This window comes from Hyperoodon ampullatus, assembly GCF_949752795.1.
Source record: "Hyperoodon ampullatus genome assembly, chromosome: 11".
NCBI classification, from domain to species: domain Eukaryota; kingdom Metazoa; phylum Chordata; class Mammalia; order Artiodactyla; family Ziphiidae; genus Hyperoodon; species Hyperoodon ampullatus.
The window spans coordinates 68,794,779-68,812,337 of NC_136924.1; the positions used below are offsets into that span (position 1 = coordinate 68,794,779).

General features: G+C 42.8%; 1 protein-coding gene across 11 annotated transcripts in view; it reads right to left on the reverse strand.

The window, feature by feature from the left end:
- Positions 1-17,559, reverse strand: part of GRIP1 (glutamate receptor interacting protein 1) — a gene marked incomplete at both ends in the record, with an annotated part of 711,329 nt that overhangs the window by 97,714 nt on the left and 596,056 nt on the right. For all 11 annotated transcript variants that reach the window (XM_079716052.1, XM_079716060.1, XM_079716058.1 and 8 more), the window contains 2 exons: positions 2,053-2,222; positions 4,106-4,253. In XM_079716052.1, the coding sequence (XP_079572178.1) occupies positions 2,053-2,222; positions 4,106-4,253 (318 nt within the window). The remainder of the gene's footprint in view (positions 1-2,052; positions 2,223-4,105; positions 4,254-17,559) is intronic.

Below are 17,559 nucleotides of genomic sequence, written 5' to 3' on the forward strand. Positions count from 1 at the left end.
CAATATTTATTTCTTCTTGGAAATACAAGTCTGATTTTAATGTAAAATGTAGGAAGATGTCTGTATGTTAGATAAAGAAGATGGTGAACAATTTTCAACAAAAGTGGATGACAGGGTCAAAAATAGAAGCTAGAATTACTAAAATGACCAGCCCTTCATCCCCCTGAAAAATCACAAATGATGTCAGGTTTTCCACAGTGAAGAAAAGAAAAATTAATTTTTGGTCTCCATCCATTTTAGTCTATAAATTCATCTTCTCAGACTGTCTTGGCAGGTAAAAATATTTAATATTTCATGAGTGGAAACTATTTGAACTATTTATGATTTGTATACAGGGCAAATAAAAGGTGGGAAAAATGAGGTTGCTGAAGACAATGACATTTTTATAGGGTCTGTTCACTTTCCTGATTCACTGATGCCAGAATTTACCAAGTGAAATCTCATGCTGAAAAAGCACTAGGCAGTGTGCACTGCTGTGCCCACTGTGCTCCAAATCCAGTGGCAACCTCAGATTAATTTAGAAGAAACTTAATGATTTTAGAAATCTCCCTTCTCAGCCAGTGAGCGGCAAAGGCCCGCATGGCCCCTTGACGGGAAGGGAACGTTCCCATGAATTGCACCCCCTTATCATTTCCATTCAAATGAGGCAGAATTTCATAAACTGCCTCGGCTGCCTCATTTCTCCAACTCCAATGTGTAAAATTAAAATCTGATAAAGGGAATGTTGTACTGGAGATTTTCATTAGCTCCAGGGCTGTCTAAGCTCCGTTTAATTAAAAAAGGTTGCATCCAGCTGACTCATTCAGTGTGAAAATTATTTGGTACCTCTTTTTCTTCTAAACTGTGGAAAAGTGCAGTGTGTTTTAGAAGGTTGGAGACATAGGATACAAATGACCTCCTCATAAGCAAAATTTCGGTTCCAGAGAAAATTCTTCTCTTGCTAACTAAACATACAGAAATGTGTTCTTTGCCTTTAGGGAGCCCTGATAGTATTAGAGGCTTCGAGGAATTGGTTTCAATGAATAAAAATGGAGGGTGCTTGGTTTAAGGAAAAGGAGGGAGGAGGGTTGGAACAAAGACCTCACTGGAGTCTTTCTTCATTTGATTTTGGGCTCAAAGTCCTTTTTCTTGCACTGGGTTTTATTTAAAGATGCCTAGGTGGGATGGTATATAAATGCTCAGCAAGCAGATCTGTGAGCTTCAAGACAGTGAAAATGCAGATTCCCTCAGTTGACACTTGTTACTGCATAACGGTAGTGAAATATTCTGATACTCCCAGGAGAAATATTTGGCCAGAAAGGTTGTTCTCCATCCTAAGAAAAAAACTACTCTGGCGAGGGCTTCCCTGGTGGCGCAGTGGTTGAGAGTCCGCCTGCCGATGCAGGGGACACGGGTTCATGCCCCGGTCTGGGAAGATCCCACATGCCGCGGAGCGGCTGGGCCCGTGAGCCATGGCCATTGAGCCTGCGCGTCCGGAGCCTGTGCTCCGCAACGGGAGAGGCCACAACAGTGAGAGGCCCATGTAACGCAAAAAAAAAAAAAAAAAAAAAAAAAAGAAAAACTACTCTGGCGAACAGACAAAATCTAGAGAAAGTCATCCCTCATGCAACTCTTCCCACCCACCTCCCCCAATATTTGAAGGGTCTGGCATGATACCCACTTTAGTTTTGAAAACTGGGAGCTTTACTATTTGCCCTTACTGTCCTTTAAGCAGAGTGGAAATTCAACATGAATAACAGGAAGTCAAATTATTTCCCTTCTCTCCACACTCAATTTGCACCAAAGGCTTAAAAAAAAAAAAATAGTACAAGCCTGAGAATTCTATTTCAAACAACGTTTCTTTCCTCAATTTGGGGGTTTCAAGTAAAATACCTGTGGCTTAGGAAAAGGGATTTGGAAGACGAAGAAGAGTAAACAAAGATCACCTGTTGTTTCGAAAAGAAATGACAGAAGCAGAATTAAACTCAGCGTCTCCCTGCTTTCTAACTCTGCTGGAGAAGCAATCATTGCAAGGGGAGGATAACAGAGATTTATCCGGATGGACCCTCTCACCATGGTCAGGTCCCTTCAAGGCCAGGCGGGTCTGATGGTGGGGAAGAATCTCAAGCTTGACCTGGTCGGTGGTGTTGGCCAGGAACTGGGTTGCTTCTGCGAGCGTACAGTACTCCATGCTGGTCCCGTCGATGGACAGGATGTGATCGCCCACGTGCAGGGCACCACATCTACGGAAAGGAGAAAGTCTCACTACAGTGGCGTGCGGTCCTCCTTGGATGCCGACTCTCACGTCCTCATAGTTAAAACTTCACACAGTTTTCACTTACGTAAGAAAAAAAAGGAATCGTTTGGAGGTTATAGGAAACACCGCCTCTCAGATGTTAAGTTCCTTGGATATGAAGAGGAATGTAAAACCTTGTAGAATATACAGAAAAACTCAAGGAAGTGTTTTTCTTTTGTCCTTCATAAAAAATATATTATTTGGGGGGTGGTGATGCTGCAAGTTGAGGGGAAGTGAGCAGGAAGGGAGGCAAGAACAGGAAAATGCTTCCCCTTGACTTTTTTCTGTGATTTTTCCTCCTAGGTTTTTATATCTGTGAGTTGGTAAACATTCAGAATGTTAAGATGTGACTCACAGAATGGGAATAGGGTCATTTACAACTATTTTCTGTGTTAACGGGAATAACTTGGGGAAAGATTCAGCCAGTGCTTGCTCAGAATTGTCTCACTCAAGCTCCCAGATCACCAGTGCTTGATTACTGTGTTTTATTTTGTTTTTCTGGAGTTAAACAATTATTAGTACAAAAGCTCTTGATGATGATGGAAATTATGCAGAAGTCAAAGAGTAGTCAAAGGAGGCCTTCGTGGTGAGTGGAGCGCGGGGGTAGCTGGGATGGGGGAGGGGCTGGCTGCTACATCTTGCTGAACTCAAGAGACTGGCTAATGGATGCGTTGAGAACAGCAAACACAGCAGTCAGCATCCCGAGGTACCAGTCAAGTGGACAGCTGCTTAAACTGCTTACCTGCTGCGAAATGGGAAAGAAACAGGGAGAAAATGAAAGCATCCTTCACCGTTGAATGGGAGAGTACCCGTGGGTCAACGGCCATTACTGTTAAAGGGCTGAATGTAGGTAACAGCACAGTGGAGCTGTAGATTGACCACTACAGGGGTTGCCACGGGTGCATCGGAGTCAGAGGTTCCCCAGGCAGGGCCAGGGTCTGGGCAGAAGAGAGCTGGAAACATGAAGGGAGATTGGGTAGTCAAGTATTGGGTTGGCCAAAAAGTTCGTTCAGGTTTTTTTGTAAGATCTTATGGAAAAACCCAGAGGAACTTTTCGGCCAACCCAATAGATCTAAACATTTCCAAGGTGACCAGAGTCTACTTCTTAAGACAAAAGCATTTCAAGTCATCTAAAAATAAAATTCCACGTGGATGCACTTGGAGTGCTTCAGCTATGAGCTGGGGGTTTTCTTACCAGAAGCTGTAAAATAATTTATTAGGTGGTAAGGTAGTCTTTTTTTCCCCTTCTTGTAAGTCTAAAGTATTAATTAGGAAGAAGAGTTCAGGATAAAAGTCTTGCGTTTTTATTGTCATGGGAATGAATGATGTTTTCGGGGATCCTTGAAAATGGTGAAACCCTAAGACTAACATACTTTGACGGTAAAGGGCCTTTCTTTCAAGATTTTATCATTTTAAAAATGTTGTTTTATTTATTTCAGAAAAAAGGAATAAGATTGTATGGTAGCAGGATGAATTGTTCACATAATAAAGATCTGCTTAGCTACCCTAAACCAAAAACGGGCTATTACCCTAGGACACAGTAGGTAAATGTGCTGAGTTGCTTGACTTTTTTTCCCATTTCTAAAGGCCACACCAAACATTTGGGTGAAGCAACATTACATGATGGGGTGGCTGATAAGGTAGCTGAATTTTTAAGCGCTAGAACAGTAACTTGTTTTGTATATGAAGCTTGCATAAACTGGTAGAAGAGCTCTTTTTTTACTGTGTGTATGTATTACATATGTACATGTATATACATATATAAATATATCTCTACATATTTTAACACACATGCAGTTTTGAAGAGTAGGCACTTTCTGTGACACTCACCTGTCTGCGATACTTGCAGATTTGATTTTGTCTATGACAATGACCTGTTTGTTACAGCACATTGAGGTAGTCAGGGCCACACCAAGGCTGGCACCAGGAGTTTTGGCAACTTCAACTAGTAGTGGTCCGGATGCTGTTGCCACAGAATCTATGGAAGAACAAATTTCAGAAAACAAAACAAAACAGAATAAATAATCAAACAGACACATGAAAAAGGTGGAGAATGTTGAGTCTGATGTTGATCTGTTAACGTTGTCACCGAAACTTAGATTTCCCTCTGTGTACTATCCCCACGTCCAGTGCGTGGTAACTTTAGGGCATCTTTTAGGACACCTGTTCTATCGAGCTTGTATTACGGTAATATGTGCACGGGTTTATCTCTTTAATTCACACTTAAGCTTCACGTCAGCTGGGAGGATGTCTTGTGTACCTTTATGCCCCCTCCATCACTAGGCACAGTGCCTGGCACATACTGGGTCTCTTGAGAAAAGTTTAAAAAATTAATTAACTCAATAAACATGTTAGCACCTACTATGGATGGATGGATGGATGGATGGATGGATGGATGGATGGGAAGGAAGGGTGAACTGATGATGTCTCTAAGTAGGCCAATAGTAGGAAGGCATACACTAACTTAAATATGTAAATCCTCTGGGTTATCCCTATTCTGGATCTGATCTAGGGTCACCTCTCCCTCAGAAGCATCTTCACACATGCTTTATTTTTAGCTTGGAACTCTCTTCATTCCATCAACTGGTACTTACCCTTGGGGATGTAAACATCAATTCCTCTGGGAAGCCTCTCCTGACCCATGATTTGGTGAGATCCTTTTCTCCTGTGCTCCCACAGCCTGCTCTTTTTCTGCTATTGTCGTACACACCTCACTCATTCTTAATGACTAGTGTGGATGACATGCCTCTGTCCTTTGCCAGATGGCAAGCTTGCTGTGAAGGCAGAGCATATGTCTGGTCCATCAGAGGATCCACAGTGCCCAGCATAATGACTGGCACACAGAGGTTGTACAATAAATAGTTGTCGAATGAATGTATAAATAAATGAGAAAACTCATTACATCATTTAAAGCTCAGAAGAGGCAGAGGTCACATGGGAAAGAGGCCTGGACATGGATTTATAACACCTGTACTTATTTCTTCTTTTCTCAATATTTTGTGTAAAAGAAGATATCATGGTATCGTAGACTAGTTACTAAAATTTTCTAAGTCTGCTTGCTTACCTAGAAAATGGTACCTTTTTCTCAGCATTTACTACAATGGAAATCAATGTACAGTTAAAGCATTTTGTAATTTATAAAGTGCTATACACATAGAATATTATTATAATTATTATTGATATATTATGACCTCAAACCTTTGAGTCATCTCACTTTTCAAAACTGTATATTTTTGGTAGTTATTTTTTTAAACATCTTTATTGTAGTATAATTGCTTTACAATGTTGTGTTAGTTTCTGCTGTATAACAAAGTGAATCAGTTATATGTGTATATATCCCCATATCCCCTTCTTCTTGCGTCTCCCTTCCACCCTCCCTATCCCACCCCTCTAGGTGGTCACAAAGCACCGAGCTGATATCCCTGTGCTATGCAGCTGCTTCCCACTAGCTATCTATTTTACATTTGGTAGTGTACATATGTCCATGCCACTCTCTCACTTCGTCCCAGCTTACCCTTCCCCCTTCCCGTGTCCTAAAGTCCATTCTCTACATCTGCGTCTTTATTCCTGTCCTGCCCCTAGGTTCTTCAGAACCACTTTTTTTTTTTTTAGATTCCATATATATGTGTTAGCATACGGTATTTGTTTTTCTCTTGCCGACTTACTTCACTCCGTATGACTGACTCTAGGTCCATCCATCTCACTACAAATAACTCAACTTCGTTTCTTTTTATGGCTGAGTAAATATTCCATTGTATATATGTGTCACATCTTCTGTATCCATTCATCTGTCGATGGACACTAAGGCTGCTTCCATGTCCTGGCTATTGTAAATAGTGCTGCAATGAATATTGTGGTACATGACTCTTTTTGAATTATGGTTTCTCAGGGTACATGTCCAGTAGTGGGATTGCTGGGTCGTATGGCAGTTCTATTTTTAGTTTTTTAAGGAACCTCCATACTGCTCTCCATAGTGACTGTATCAATTTACATTCCCACCAACAGTGCAAGAGGGTTCCCTTTTCTCCACACCCTCTCCACCATTAATTGTTTGTGGATTTTCTGATGATGGCCATTCTGACTGGTGTGAGGTGATACCTCATTGTAGTTTTGATTTGCATTTCTCTAATGATTAGTGCTGTTGAGCAGCTTTTCATGTGCTTGTTGGCAATCTGTATACCTTCTTTGGAGAAATGTCGATTTAGGTCTTCTGCCCATTTTTGGATTGGGTTGTTTGTTTTTTTGATATTGAGCTGCATGAACTACTTGTATATTTTGGAGATTAATCCTTTGTCAGTTGCTTCGTTTGTAACTATTTTCTCCCATTCTGAGAGTTGTCTTTTCATCTTGTTTATGGGTTCCTTTGCTCTGAAAAAGCTTTTAAGTTTCATTAGGTCTCATTTGTTTATTTTTGTTTTTATTTCCATTTCTCTAGGAGGTGGGTCAAAAAGGATCTTGCTGTGATTAATGTCATAGAGTGTTCTGCCTATGTTTTCCTCTAAGAGTTTTATTGTATCTGGCCTTACATTTAGGTCTTTAATCCATTTTGAGTTTATTTTTGTGCATGGTGTTAGGGAGTGTTCTAATTTCATTCATTTACATGTAGCTGTCCAGTTTTCCCAGCACCACTTATTGAAGAGGCTGTCTTTTCTCCATTGTATATTCTTGCCTCCTTTATCAAAGATAAGGTGACCATATGTGCAGGGGTTTATATCTGGGCTTTCTGTCCTGTTCCATTGATCTATATTTCTGTTTTTGTGCCAGTACCATACTGTCTTGATTACTGTAGATTTGTAGTATAGTCCCAAGTCAGGGAGCCTGATTCCTCCAGCTCCGTTTTTCTTTCTCAAGATTGTCTGGATATTCGGGGTCTTTTGTGTTTCCATACAAATTGTGCAATTTTTTGTTCTAGTTCTGTGAAAAATGCCATTGGTAGTTTGATAGGGATTGCATTGAATCTGTAGATTGCTTTGGGTAGTATAGTCATTTTCACAACATCGATTCTTCCGATTCAAGAACATGGTATATCTCTCCATCTGTTTGTATCATCTTTAACTTCTTTCATCAGTGTCTTATAGTTTTCTGCATACAGGTCTTTTGTCTCCTTAGATAGGTTTATTCCTAGGTATTTTATTCTTTTTTTTGCAATGGTAAATGAGACTGTTTCCTTAATTTCTCTTTCAGATTTTTCATCATGAGTGTATAGGAATGCAAGAGATTTCTGTGCATTAATTTTGTATCCTGCTACCTCACCAAGTTCATTGATTAGCTCTAGTAGTTTTCTGGTAGCATCTTTAGGATTCTCTATGTATAGTATCACGTCACCTGCAAAAGGTGACCGTTTTACTTCTTCTTTTACGATTTGGATTCCTTATATTTCTTTTTCGTCTCTGATTGCTGTGGCCCAAACTTCCAAAACTATGTTGAATAATAGCGGTGAGAGTGGGCAACCTTGTCTTATTCCTGATCTTAGTGAAAATGGTTTCAGTTTTTCACCACTGGGAACGATGTTGGCTGTGGGTTTGTCATATATGGCCTTTATTATGTTGAGGTAGGTTCCCTCCATGCCTACTTTCTGGAGGGTTTTTATCATAAATGGGTGTTGAATTTTGTCAAAAGCATTTTCTGCATGTACTGAGATGATCATATGGCTTTTCTCCTTCAATTTGTTAATATGGTGTATCACACTGATAGATTTGCGTATATTGAAGAATCATTACATTCCTGGGATAAACCCCACTTGATCATGGTGTATAATCCTTTTAATGTGCTGTTGGATACTGTTTGCTAGTATTTTGTTGATTATTTTTGCAACTATGTTCAGTGATACTGGCCTGTTGTTTTCTTTTTTGTGTGACATCTTTGTCTGGTTTTGGTATCAGGGTGATGGTGGCCTTGTAGAATGAGTTTGGGAGTGTTCCTCCCTCTGCTATATTTTGGAGGATTTTGAGAAGGATAGGTGTTAGCTCTTTTCTAAATATTTGATAGAATTCGCCTGTGAAGCCATCTGGTGCTGGGCTTTTGTTTGTTGAAATTTTTTTTTTTTTTTTTTTTTTTGCAGTACACGGGACTCTCACTGTTGTGGCCTCTCCTGTTGCGGAGCACAGGCTCCAGACACGCAGGCTCAGTGGCCATGGCTCACGGGCCTAGCTGCTCCATGGCATGTGGGATCTTCCTGGACTGGGACATGAACCTGTGTCCCCTGCATCGGCAGGTGGACTCTCAACCACTGCGCCACCAGGAAGCCCTGTTGGAAGATTTTTAATCACAGTTTCAATTTCAGTGCTTGTGACTGGTCTGTTTATATTTTCTATTTCTTCCTGGTTCAGTCTCAGAAGGTTGTTCTTTTCTAAGAATTTGTCAATTTCTTCCAGGTTGTTACTTCTCCTTTTTCATTTCTAATTCTATTGATTTGAGTCTTCTCCCTTTTTTTCTTGGTAAGTCTGGCTAATGGTTTATCAATTTTGTTTATCTTCTCAAAGAACCAGCTTTTAGTTTTATTGATCTTTGCTATCATTTCCTTCGTTTCTTTTCCATTTATTTCTGATCTGATCTTTATGATTTCTTTCCTTCTGCTAAATTTGGATTTTTTTTGTTCTTCTTTCTCTAATTGCTTTAGGTGTAAGGTTGGGTTGTTTATTTGAGATGTTTCTTGTTTCTTGAGGTAGGATTGTATTGCTATAAACTTCCCTCTTAGAACGGCTTTTGCTGCATCCCATAGGTTTTGGGTCGTTGTGTTTTCATTGTCATTTGTTTCTAGGTATTTTTTGATTTCTAGTCTTATAATGTTGTGGTCAGAAAAGATACTTGATACGATTTCAATTTTCTTAAATTTACCAAGGCTTGATTTGTGACCCAAGATATGGACTATCCTGGAAAATGTTCTATGAGCACTTGAGAAGAAAGTGTATTCTGTTGTTTTTGGATGGAATGTCCTATAAATATAAATTAAGTCCATGTTGTTTAATGTGTCTTTTTAGGCTTATGTTTCTTTGTTTATTTTCATTTTGGATTATCTGTCCACTGGTGAAAGTGGGGTGTTAAAGTCCCCTACTATTATTGTGTTATGGTCGATTTCCCCTTTTATGGCTGTTAGCATTTGCCTTATGTATTGAGGTGATCCTGTGTTGGGTGCATAAATATTGATTGACTTGATTGACTATTTCCTTTCCCTTATTAAGGAAGTTTTCAGCTATAACCTCTTCAAATATTTTCTCAGTCCGTTTCTTTTTCTCTTCTTCTTCTGGGACCCTTATAATTTGAATGTTGGTGCATTTAATGTTGTCCCAGGGGTCTCTGAGACTGTACTCAATTCTTTTCATTCTTTTTTCTTTATTCTGCTCTGCAGTAGTTATTTCTACTATTTTATCTTCCAGGTCACTTATCTGTTCTTCTGCCTCAGTTATTCTGCTATTGATTCCTTCTAGAGAGTTTTTAATTTCATTTATTGTGTTGTTCATCATTCTTTGTTTGCTCTTTAGTTTTTCTAGGTCCTTGTTAAATGTTTCTTGTATTTTCTCCATTCTATTTCAAAGATTTTGGATTATCTCCACTATCGTTACTCTGAATTATTTTTCAGGTAGACTCCCTATTTCCACTTCATTTGTTCAGTCTGTTGGGTTTTTACCTTGCTCCTTCATCTGCTGTGTGTTTCTCTGTCTTCTCATTTTGCTTAACTTACTGTGTTTGGGGTCTCCTTTTCACAAGCTGCAGGTTCGTACTTCCCATTGTTTTTGGTATCTGCCCCCAGTGGCTTAGGTTGGTTCAGTGGGTTGTGTAGGCTTCCTGGTGGAGGGGACTGGTGCCTGTGTTCTGGTGGATGAGGCTGGATCTTGTCTTTTGGTGGGCAGGACCGCGTCCAGTGGTGTGTTTTGGGGTATCCGTGAACTTAGTATGATTTTAAGCAGCCTCTCTGCTAATGGGTGGTGTTGTGTTCCTGTCTTGCTAGTTGTCTGGCATGGGGTGTCCAGCACTGGAGCTTGCTGGTTGTTGAGTGGAGCTGGGTCTTAGCATTGAGACAGAGATCTCTGGGAGAGCTCTCACCGGTTGATATTACGAGAGGCCATGAGGTCCCTGGTGGACCAATGTCCTGATCTCGGCTCTCCCACCTCAGAGGCTCAGGCCTGACACTCGGCTGGAGCATCAAGACCCTGTCAGCCACACGGCTCAGAAGAAAGGGAGAAATGAAAAAAAAAAGAAAGAAAAAAATACATAAAAAATTATTAAAATAAAAATATTAAAAAGTAATGAAGAAAATAAAAAGGAAAAGAGTAACCAAACCAATAAACAAATCCACGAATGATAACAAGTGCTAAAAACTACACTAAAAAAAAAATAGGTCAGATAGAGCCCTAGTACAAATGGTAAAAGCAAACCTATACAGACAAAATCACACAAAGAAGCATACACATAGACACACACAAAAAGAGAAAAAGGAAAAATAAAAAAATATATATAAATAAAAAGGAAGAGAGCAACCAAATCAAGAAACAAATCTGCCATTGATAATAAGCTCTAAATACTAAACTAAGATAAACATAAAACTAGATACAAATTAGACGCAGAAAGCAAACCCCAAGTCTACAGTTTTTCCCAAAGTCCACTGTCTCAGGTTTGGGATGATTTGTTGTCTATTCAGGTATTCCAGAAATGCAGGGTACATCAAGTTGATTGTGGAGATTTAATCTGCTGCTCCTGAGGCTGCTGGGAGAGATTTCCCTTTCTCTTCCTTGTTCGCACAGTTCCTGGGGTTCAGCTTTGGATTTGGCCCCACCTCTGCATGCAGGTTGCCTGAGGGCATCTGTTCCTGCCCAGACAAGACGGGGTTAAAGGAGCAGCTGATTCGGGGGCTCTGGCTCACTCAGGCCGGGGGGAGGGAGGGGTACGGATGCGGGGTGAGCCTGCAGCCGCAGAGGCCGGTATAACATTGCACCAGCCTGAGGCACGCCGTGTGTTCTCCTGGGGAAGTTGTTCCTGGATCACCGGACTCTGGCAGTGCGGGCTGCACAGGTTCCTGGGAGGGGAGGTGTGGATAGTGACCGGTGCTTGCACAGAGGCTTCTTGATGGCGGCAGCAGCAGCCTTAGCGTCTCATGCCCGTCTCTGGGGTCCGTGCTGATAGCCGCGCCTCGTGCCCGTCTCTGGAGCTCGTTTAGGCGGTGCTCTGAATCTCCTCTCTTCAGGCACCTCGAAACAATGGTCTCTTGCCTCTTAGACAAGTCCAGACTTTTTCCCAGACTCCCTCCCGGCTAGCTGTGGTGCACTTAGCCCCCTTCAGGCTGCGTTCATGCAGCCAACCCCACTCCTCTCCCTGGGGTCTGACCTCCAAAGCCCGAGCCTCAGCTCCCAGCCCCCACCCACCCTGGCGGGTGAGCAGACAAGCCTCTTGGGCTGGTGAGTGCTGGTCGGCTCTGATCCTCTTTGTGTGAATCTCTCTGCTTTGCCCTCTGAACTCCTGTTGCTGTGCTCTCCTCCGTGGCTCCGAAGCTTCCCCCCCCGCCCACCCCCTGTCTCCACCAGTGAAGAGGCTTCCTAGTGTGTGGAAACTTTCACTCCTTCACAGCTCCCTCCCAGAGGGGCAGGTACCGTCCCTATTCTTTTGTCTCTGTTTTTCCTTTACTTTTGCCCAACCTAGGTATGTGGGGAGTTTCCTGCCTTTGGGCCGTCTGAGGTCTTCTGCCAGCATTCAGTAGGTGTTCTGTAGGAGTTGTTGCACATGTAGATGTATTTCTGATGTATTTGTGGGGAGGAAGGTGATCTCCATGTCTTACTCCTCCACCATCGTGAAGGTCCTCTAGGTAGTATTTTTATGACTTTCTACTGCTCTGGTGTTTGAGACTTCATTAATACCACTTTGTCTTCCTGCAAGTACATCTTTATCACCAAGCCACCGCTCAGATATGGTGAACTACGAAATCTGTATTCTTATAGCTGAAGCTCAGGCAATATGTACTGACTCCTGAAGCTAAAAGTCCCCTGGGAGAGAGCCATCTTCAGTCCCAGATGAAGCAAGATTTTTCTGAAATAAGGTAAAGATGAGAACAGTCATGCCAACGGCATTCATATTCCAGGGCTAAGGATTATTGTATGCACTATGTTTCTTAAATGATTGGTAATATTTAGCCCTAAAAAAGGTTAAAAGGCCTGTACCTCTTCCTGTCAATTTCAGGGCAGAGTCCCATTAATAAAAGCTGGGAGGAGCCAAAGGTCTTAGTCCACTAAGAGGATTTTTTGATTCTTGGGTGTTATGGTTATAATTTTCCCATAAACCGAACTCTCTGGTCCTGCTCACCCTGCTGTGTTAACACCTTGATCTCAGGCCATTGACATCATCTGGCTTCTCTTCTTTCTCCCTCGTTTCCTGCTTTGTTTCTCTCCAGTGCTTCCCTTGGTCATGTGCTGCCCAGGGTCCTGCCTTACTCTCACCTTGGAGTTTATAGTGAGTGTTCCCAGGCCTATCTGGAACAGTAGTATGCACATCATCTGTCTCCCTGGGACCTCCTAGTAAAGAATTCTGGTCAGTCCTTGTAGTCCCTAGGTGAGCTGTCTTTCCAGCCCCTGTGTGAGCTGTCCTTCCATCACGAGGGTAGCTGACTCTTTCCCCCTTTCAACTCTAACAGTCAAAGTTCGCTGCTAAGCCAAGTGCACATAATCTGATGCCTATAGCTCCATCCCCAGAAGTCTGCTGTCCTCCTCTTCCTGGAGTTTGCTCCCTTGCAATGTCTCTTCCTGTTCAGGTTGAACCTCATGTGAGCTCTGGCCTAGTGGGGTCTTTTCTCACATTATTTTTATAGAACTTTAGTACTAATTTTATTTTTTTTATTTTTTTTATTTTATTTTTTTTTTTTTGCGGTACGCGGGCCTCTCACTGTTGTGGCCTCTCCCGTTGCGGAGCACAGACTCCGGACGCGCAGGCTCAGCGGCCATGGCTCACGGGCCCAGCCGCTCCGCGGCATGCGGGATCTTCCCGGACCGGGGCACGAACCCGTGTCCCCTGCCTCGGCAGGCGGACTCTCAACCACTGCGCCACCAGGGAAGCCCTAGTACTAATTTTAGAAGGGCTAATTTCCCAAATCATTTCTCATAGACTTGTTGGAGTTTTAACAGACAGGTTTGTGAGGTGACAATCACATGTATTCTTCCACATGGTTTTCTGTCTAAAGATACATTTATTGGGCTTAACAGATGAAAGTAATAAAGTTTTTTGTTACTTATAACTTAACCTCTTACAAATGACAGAAATAGAGTTGTTCCTTGGCATCCCATCTTTCCTTCTTTCTTAGTAATAAGCTTTCTAAGTTTTAGCTGAGCGAATGGCTGCCCAGCTAAGAACAACATTTTCCAGCGTCCTCTGCAGTGAGGTGTAGCCATGAGACTAAGTTCCAGCCAATGGGAAGTGAGTAGAAGTGAGATGTGACACATTCTTAAAAAGAATGGCTGTGCCCTCCCCTACCTCATTTTCCCTTTCTTGATGTTGCACTGTGGGCCCAGAACTGGTGAGCCATCTCCCACCACGCAGACAAGGGCATGGCACTCCCAGATAGGGGATGCTTAGATTCCTGAAACTGTATCTCCAGAGACTGCTTGCTCTCCCAAGAAATAAACTTCTACCACATTTAAGCTAGTAGTGTAAGTTTGAGTTTTTGTTGCCAAATGAATCTGTACTGTGACAGGCCTTTTCACTTGAGTTTATGCCTCCAACATAACTTTCTTGAACTTTTATTCTAAGAAGCAGCTATTTATAGTTATTTGCAGATGTAAGTTTTATAAAGCCACCATCAACCATCACCCAGTACACACACTAGGTTTTCATGTTTCTTAAAAGCATTACATCAGGATTAAAGATTAGAGTTTATAAAGAGGTTATCGGCATATGTGAAAGTTGTTTAAATATAAACTCTTACATTGCTATGCTTTTTTCCTGGCCTATATATTTGTCAAGGTATTAAAAATTATATTCTTATGTTTGGTTCTAATGTTCCAGTTATAGTGAAGAATTAATATTAAATTTTCTTTTGTAGAAAGAAATGGTAGAAACAGGAACACTAAAAAGCATAGAAAAAGGGTATCATATTTTCTGCCACCATTAATTTAGAGGGAGAGAGAGAGTGTACTCGTAGCTGCTCTGGTGCACCTCTGGAATGGAAAACTAGAGTAACAGTCTCTCTTTAAGCAGTACTTTCCCCATGAAAGCTTTGAAGGAACAACAAATGCAACATTTACATTTGGGGGAGCCTAATGTGCAATTAATGAGTTTCTTTTAAAATTTAAAGTGGAAAGCTTCAGAACTCTGGAAAGCTTCAGAACTCTGAAAAGAGAAATGTAAGCTCATGGTTAAGAGAAGACACAGTGTGATTCTAAGCTGGGCTCAGATCTGGAGCTCTGGAGGGTGGTCCTAGCTATGCCACCAACTTACCGTGTGGCCCAAGCCATCATCTCCCCTGGACCTCATTTTCTTAATCTGTAAAACTAGGGGACTTCAATAAAAGATCTCTAACTCTGATAATCTATGACTCTGCAAAGAGCTAGCAATGTCAGTAAGGAAGAGCCTAGTGGGAATTGGAAAATTAGACAAGGTTAATAAACTTTATGAAAATACACAATAGCTGAATTTAAATTCCAGAATCCTACTAATGGGTAGAAGAAGGGAGCTGCTAGATATAAAAGTGATTCTAGACAATTACTGTTTATCAAAATGGGATGCAGGGTCTTCCCTGGTGGTGCAGTGGTTGAGAATCCACCTGCTAATGCAGGGGACACAGGTTCAAGCCCTGGTCCGGGAAGATGCCACATGCCGTGGAGCAACTAAGCCCGTGCACCACAACTATTGAGCCTGTGCTCTAGAGCCTGCGAGCCACAACGACTGAGCCCATGCACCACAACTACTGAAGCCCACGTGCCTAGAACCTGTGCCTCACAACAAAGAAGAAGCCACCGTGGTGAGAAGCCCGTGCACTGCAAAGAAGAGTAGCCCCCACTCGCTGCAACTAGAGAAAGCCTGAGCGCAGCAACGAAGACCCAACACAACCAAAAATAAATAAATAAATAAATAAATTATATATATATATATATATATATATATATAAAGATGGGATGAAAAACCTCAGACCTTTAAATATTTTGATGACAACACTAACATCTTTTAAAGGCTGAGTTTGAGGGATGGTCCCCCACCTTCGTACATTCATCCCATAATATGAAGCATTCACATTAAGAACTTTCTAGGGCACAACTTTAACTTTCTAACAAGACTGTGTCATAATGAGGTCCTAACTTATGCAGAAAAAAATGATGAGGAAAAGAAGGCGCTTATCTCATGTAAAGCCGATCAGGGATTGTTGACAACAGCTTACAGCGTATGAGCTCAGTCCTCTGTTCTCTCTCCTTAGCACCCCAGAGTTTCACCTCACCACGTGCACTCCCAAATGCATGTGTCCAGCACACATCCTTCACTGCTGCCTTGCACAATTCCTGAATATCTCACAAGCCCATCAAACACAACACGCCCAAAGCGAATGGTGAGGCCACCCCACTCCACTGATTCTTCTCCATATCTCCTCCCAGTGAATGGCTCACGTTTTATCCTGTCAGGCAAACCAGAAACCCCGGAGTCATCCCCAACTCCATCTTCTCCCTCACTCTCACAAATTCCTCTGGATTCTAATGTCTAAAGAGTTCTCAATTTCATTCTATTTCCAAATCCATCATCACCATTTTAGTCCAAGCTTCCATCAACTGGTATATCCCTCTTCTTCTCACGTCTCCCAACTTCCCCAATCCAGATCGAATTTTTTAAAAGTGCAGATCTCATGATGTTAACCCCACGCTTAAAACCTTTCAACAGCTGTTCTTGTAACAGGGTAAAATGTATTAGCGGGGTCTTCAAGGACCTACGTGATCTGGCTCCTGCTTAGCTCACCAGTTTCCTTTACCACCATTCTGCCCTTGCTCTCTCTGCCCCAGCTTCCTAGTCCTCTTTCAATTCTTCAAAAACACTGTGTGCCTTCCTGCCTCTGGCCCCTTATATATACTGTTCTGTCTACCTGGAATGTTCTAACTCTCCCCTGGTCCCTCCTCCACCGCTGCTCTCTGATCAAATGTCACTTCTGCAGGGATTCCTGCCCTGCCCTGCAAACCACGTCAACCTGTCTGCTATATGCTTTAACAGAACCCTATGCTTTCCCTTCACAGCACTTCTAATAAACGTAATTCAACAATTCGTTGGCCGGAGGAAGATGGCGGAAGAGTAAGACGCGGAGATCACCTTCCTCCCCACAGATACATCAGAAATTCATCTACACGTGGAACAACTCCAACAGAACACCTACTGAATGCTGACAGAAGACCTCAGACCCCCCAAAAGGCAAGAAACTCCCCACATACCTGGGTAGGTCAAAAGAAAAAAAGAATAAACAGAGACAATAGGATATGGACGGGACCTACACCAGTGGGAGGGAGCCGTGAAGGAGGGAAGGTTTCTACACACTACAAGCCCCTTCGCGGGTGGAGACTGCAGGTGGCGGAGGGGGAAAGCTTCGGAGTAGCGGAGGAGAGCACAGCAACAGGGGTGCGGAGGGCAAAGCGGAGAGATTTTGGCACAGAGGATCGGTGCCCTCAGGCACACACCAGCCCGAGAGGCTTGTCTGCTCGGCCGCCGGGGCGGGCGGGGCTGGGAGCTGAGGCTCGGGTATCGGCTTTCAGTCGGAGCGCAGGGAGAGGACTGGGGCTGGCGGCAGGAAGAGAGCCTGAAGGGGTTAGTGCTAGCCCGGAGGGAGTCCGGGGAAAGGGTCTGGAGCTACCGGAGAGGCAAGAGACTTTTTTCCCTTTTGTTGCCTGGTGCGCGAGGAGAGGGCATTCCCCTCCCTCCCCTCTGCCTGAGTGAGCCAGAGCCCCCGAATCAGCGGCCCCTTTAAACCCGTCCTGTCTGAGCGAAGAACGGACGCCCTCCGGCGACCTACGCGTAGAGGCGGGGCCAGGTCCAAGGCTGAGACCCGGGAGTTGTGAGAGCAGAGACAGGGAAATCTCTCTGTGCAGCCTCGGAGGCAGCGGATTAAAGCTCCACGGTCCATTTGATGTGCCCTGCGTCTGTGGAGTGCATGAATGGACAGCGAATCATCCCAAATTGAGGAAGTGGACTTTGAGGACAAGATTTAAGACTTTCCCCCCTTTTTCCTCTTTTTACAACGAATTATCCCAAATTAAGGAGGTGGACTTAGCAAGATTTCAGACTTCTCGCCCTTTTCCTCTTTTTACAACGAATTATCCCAAATCGAGGAGGTGGACTTG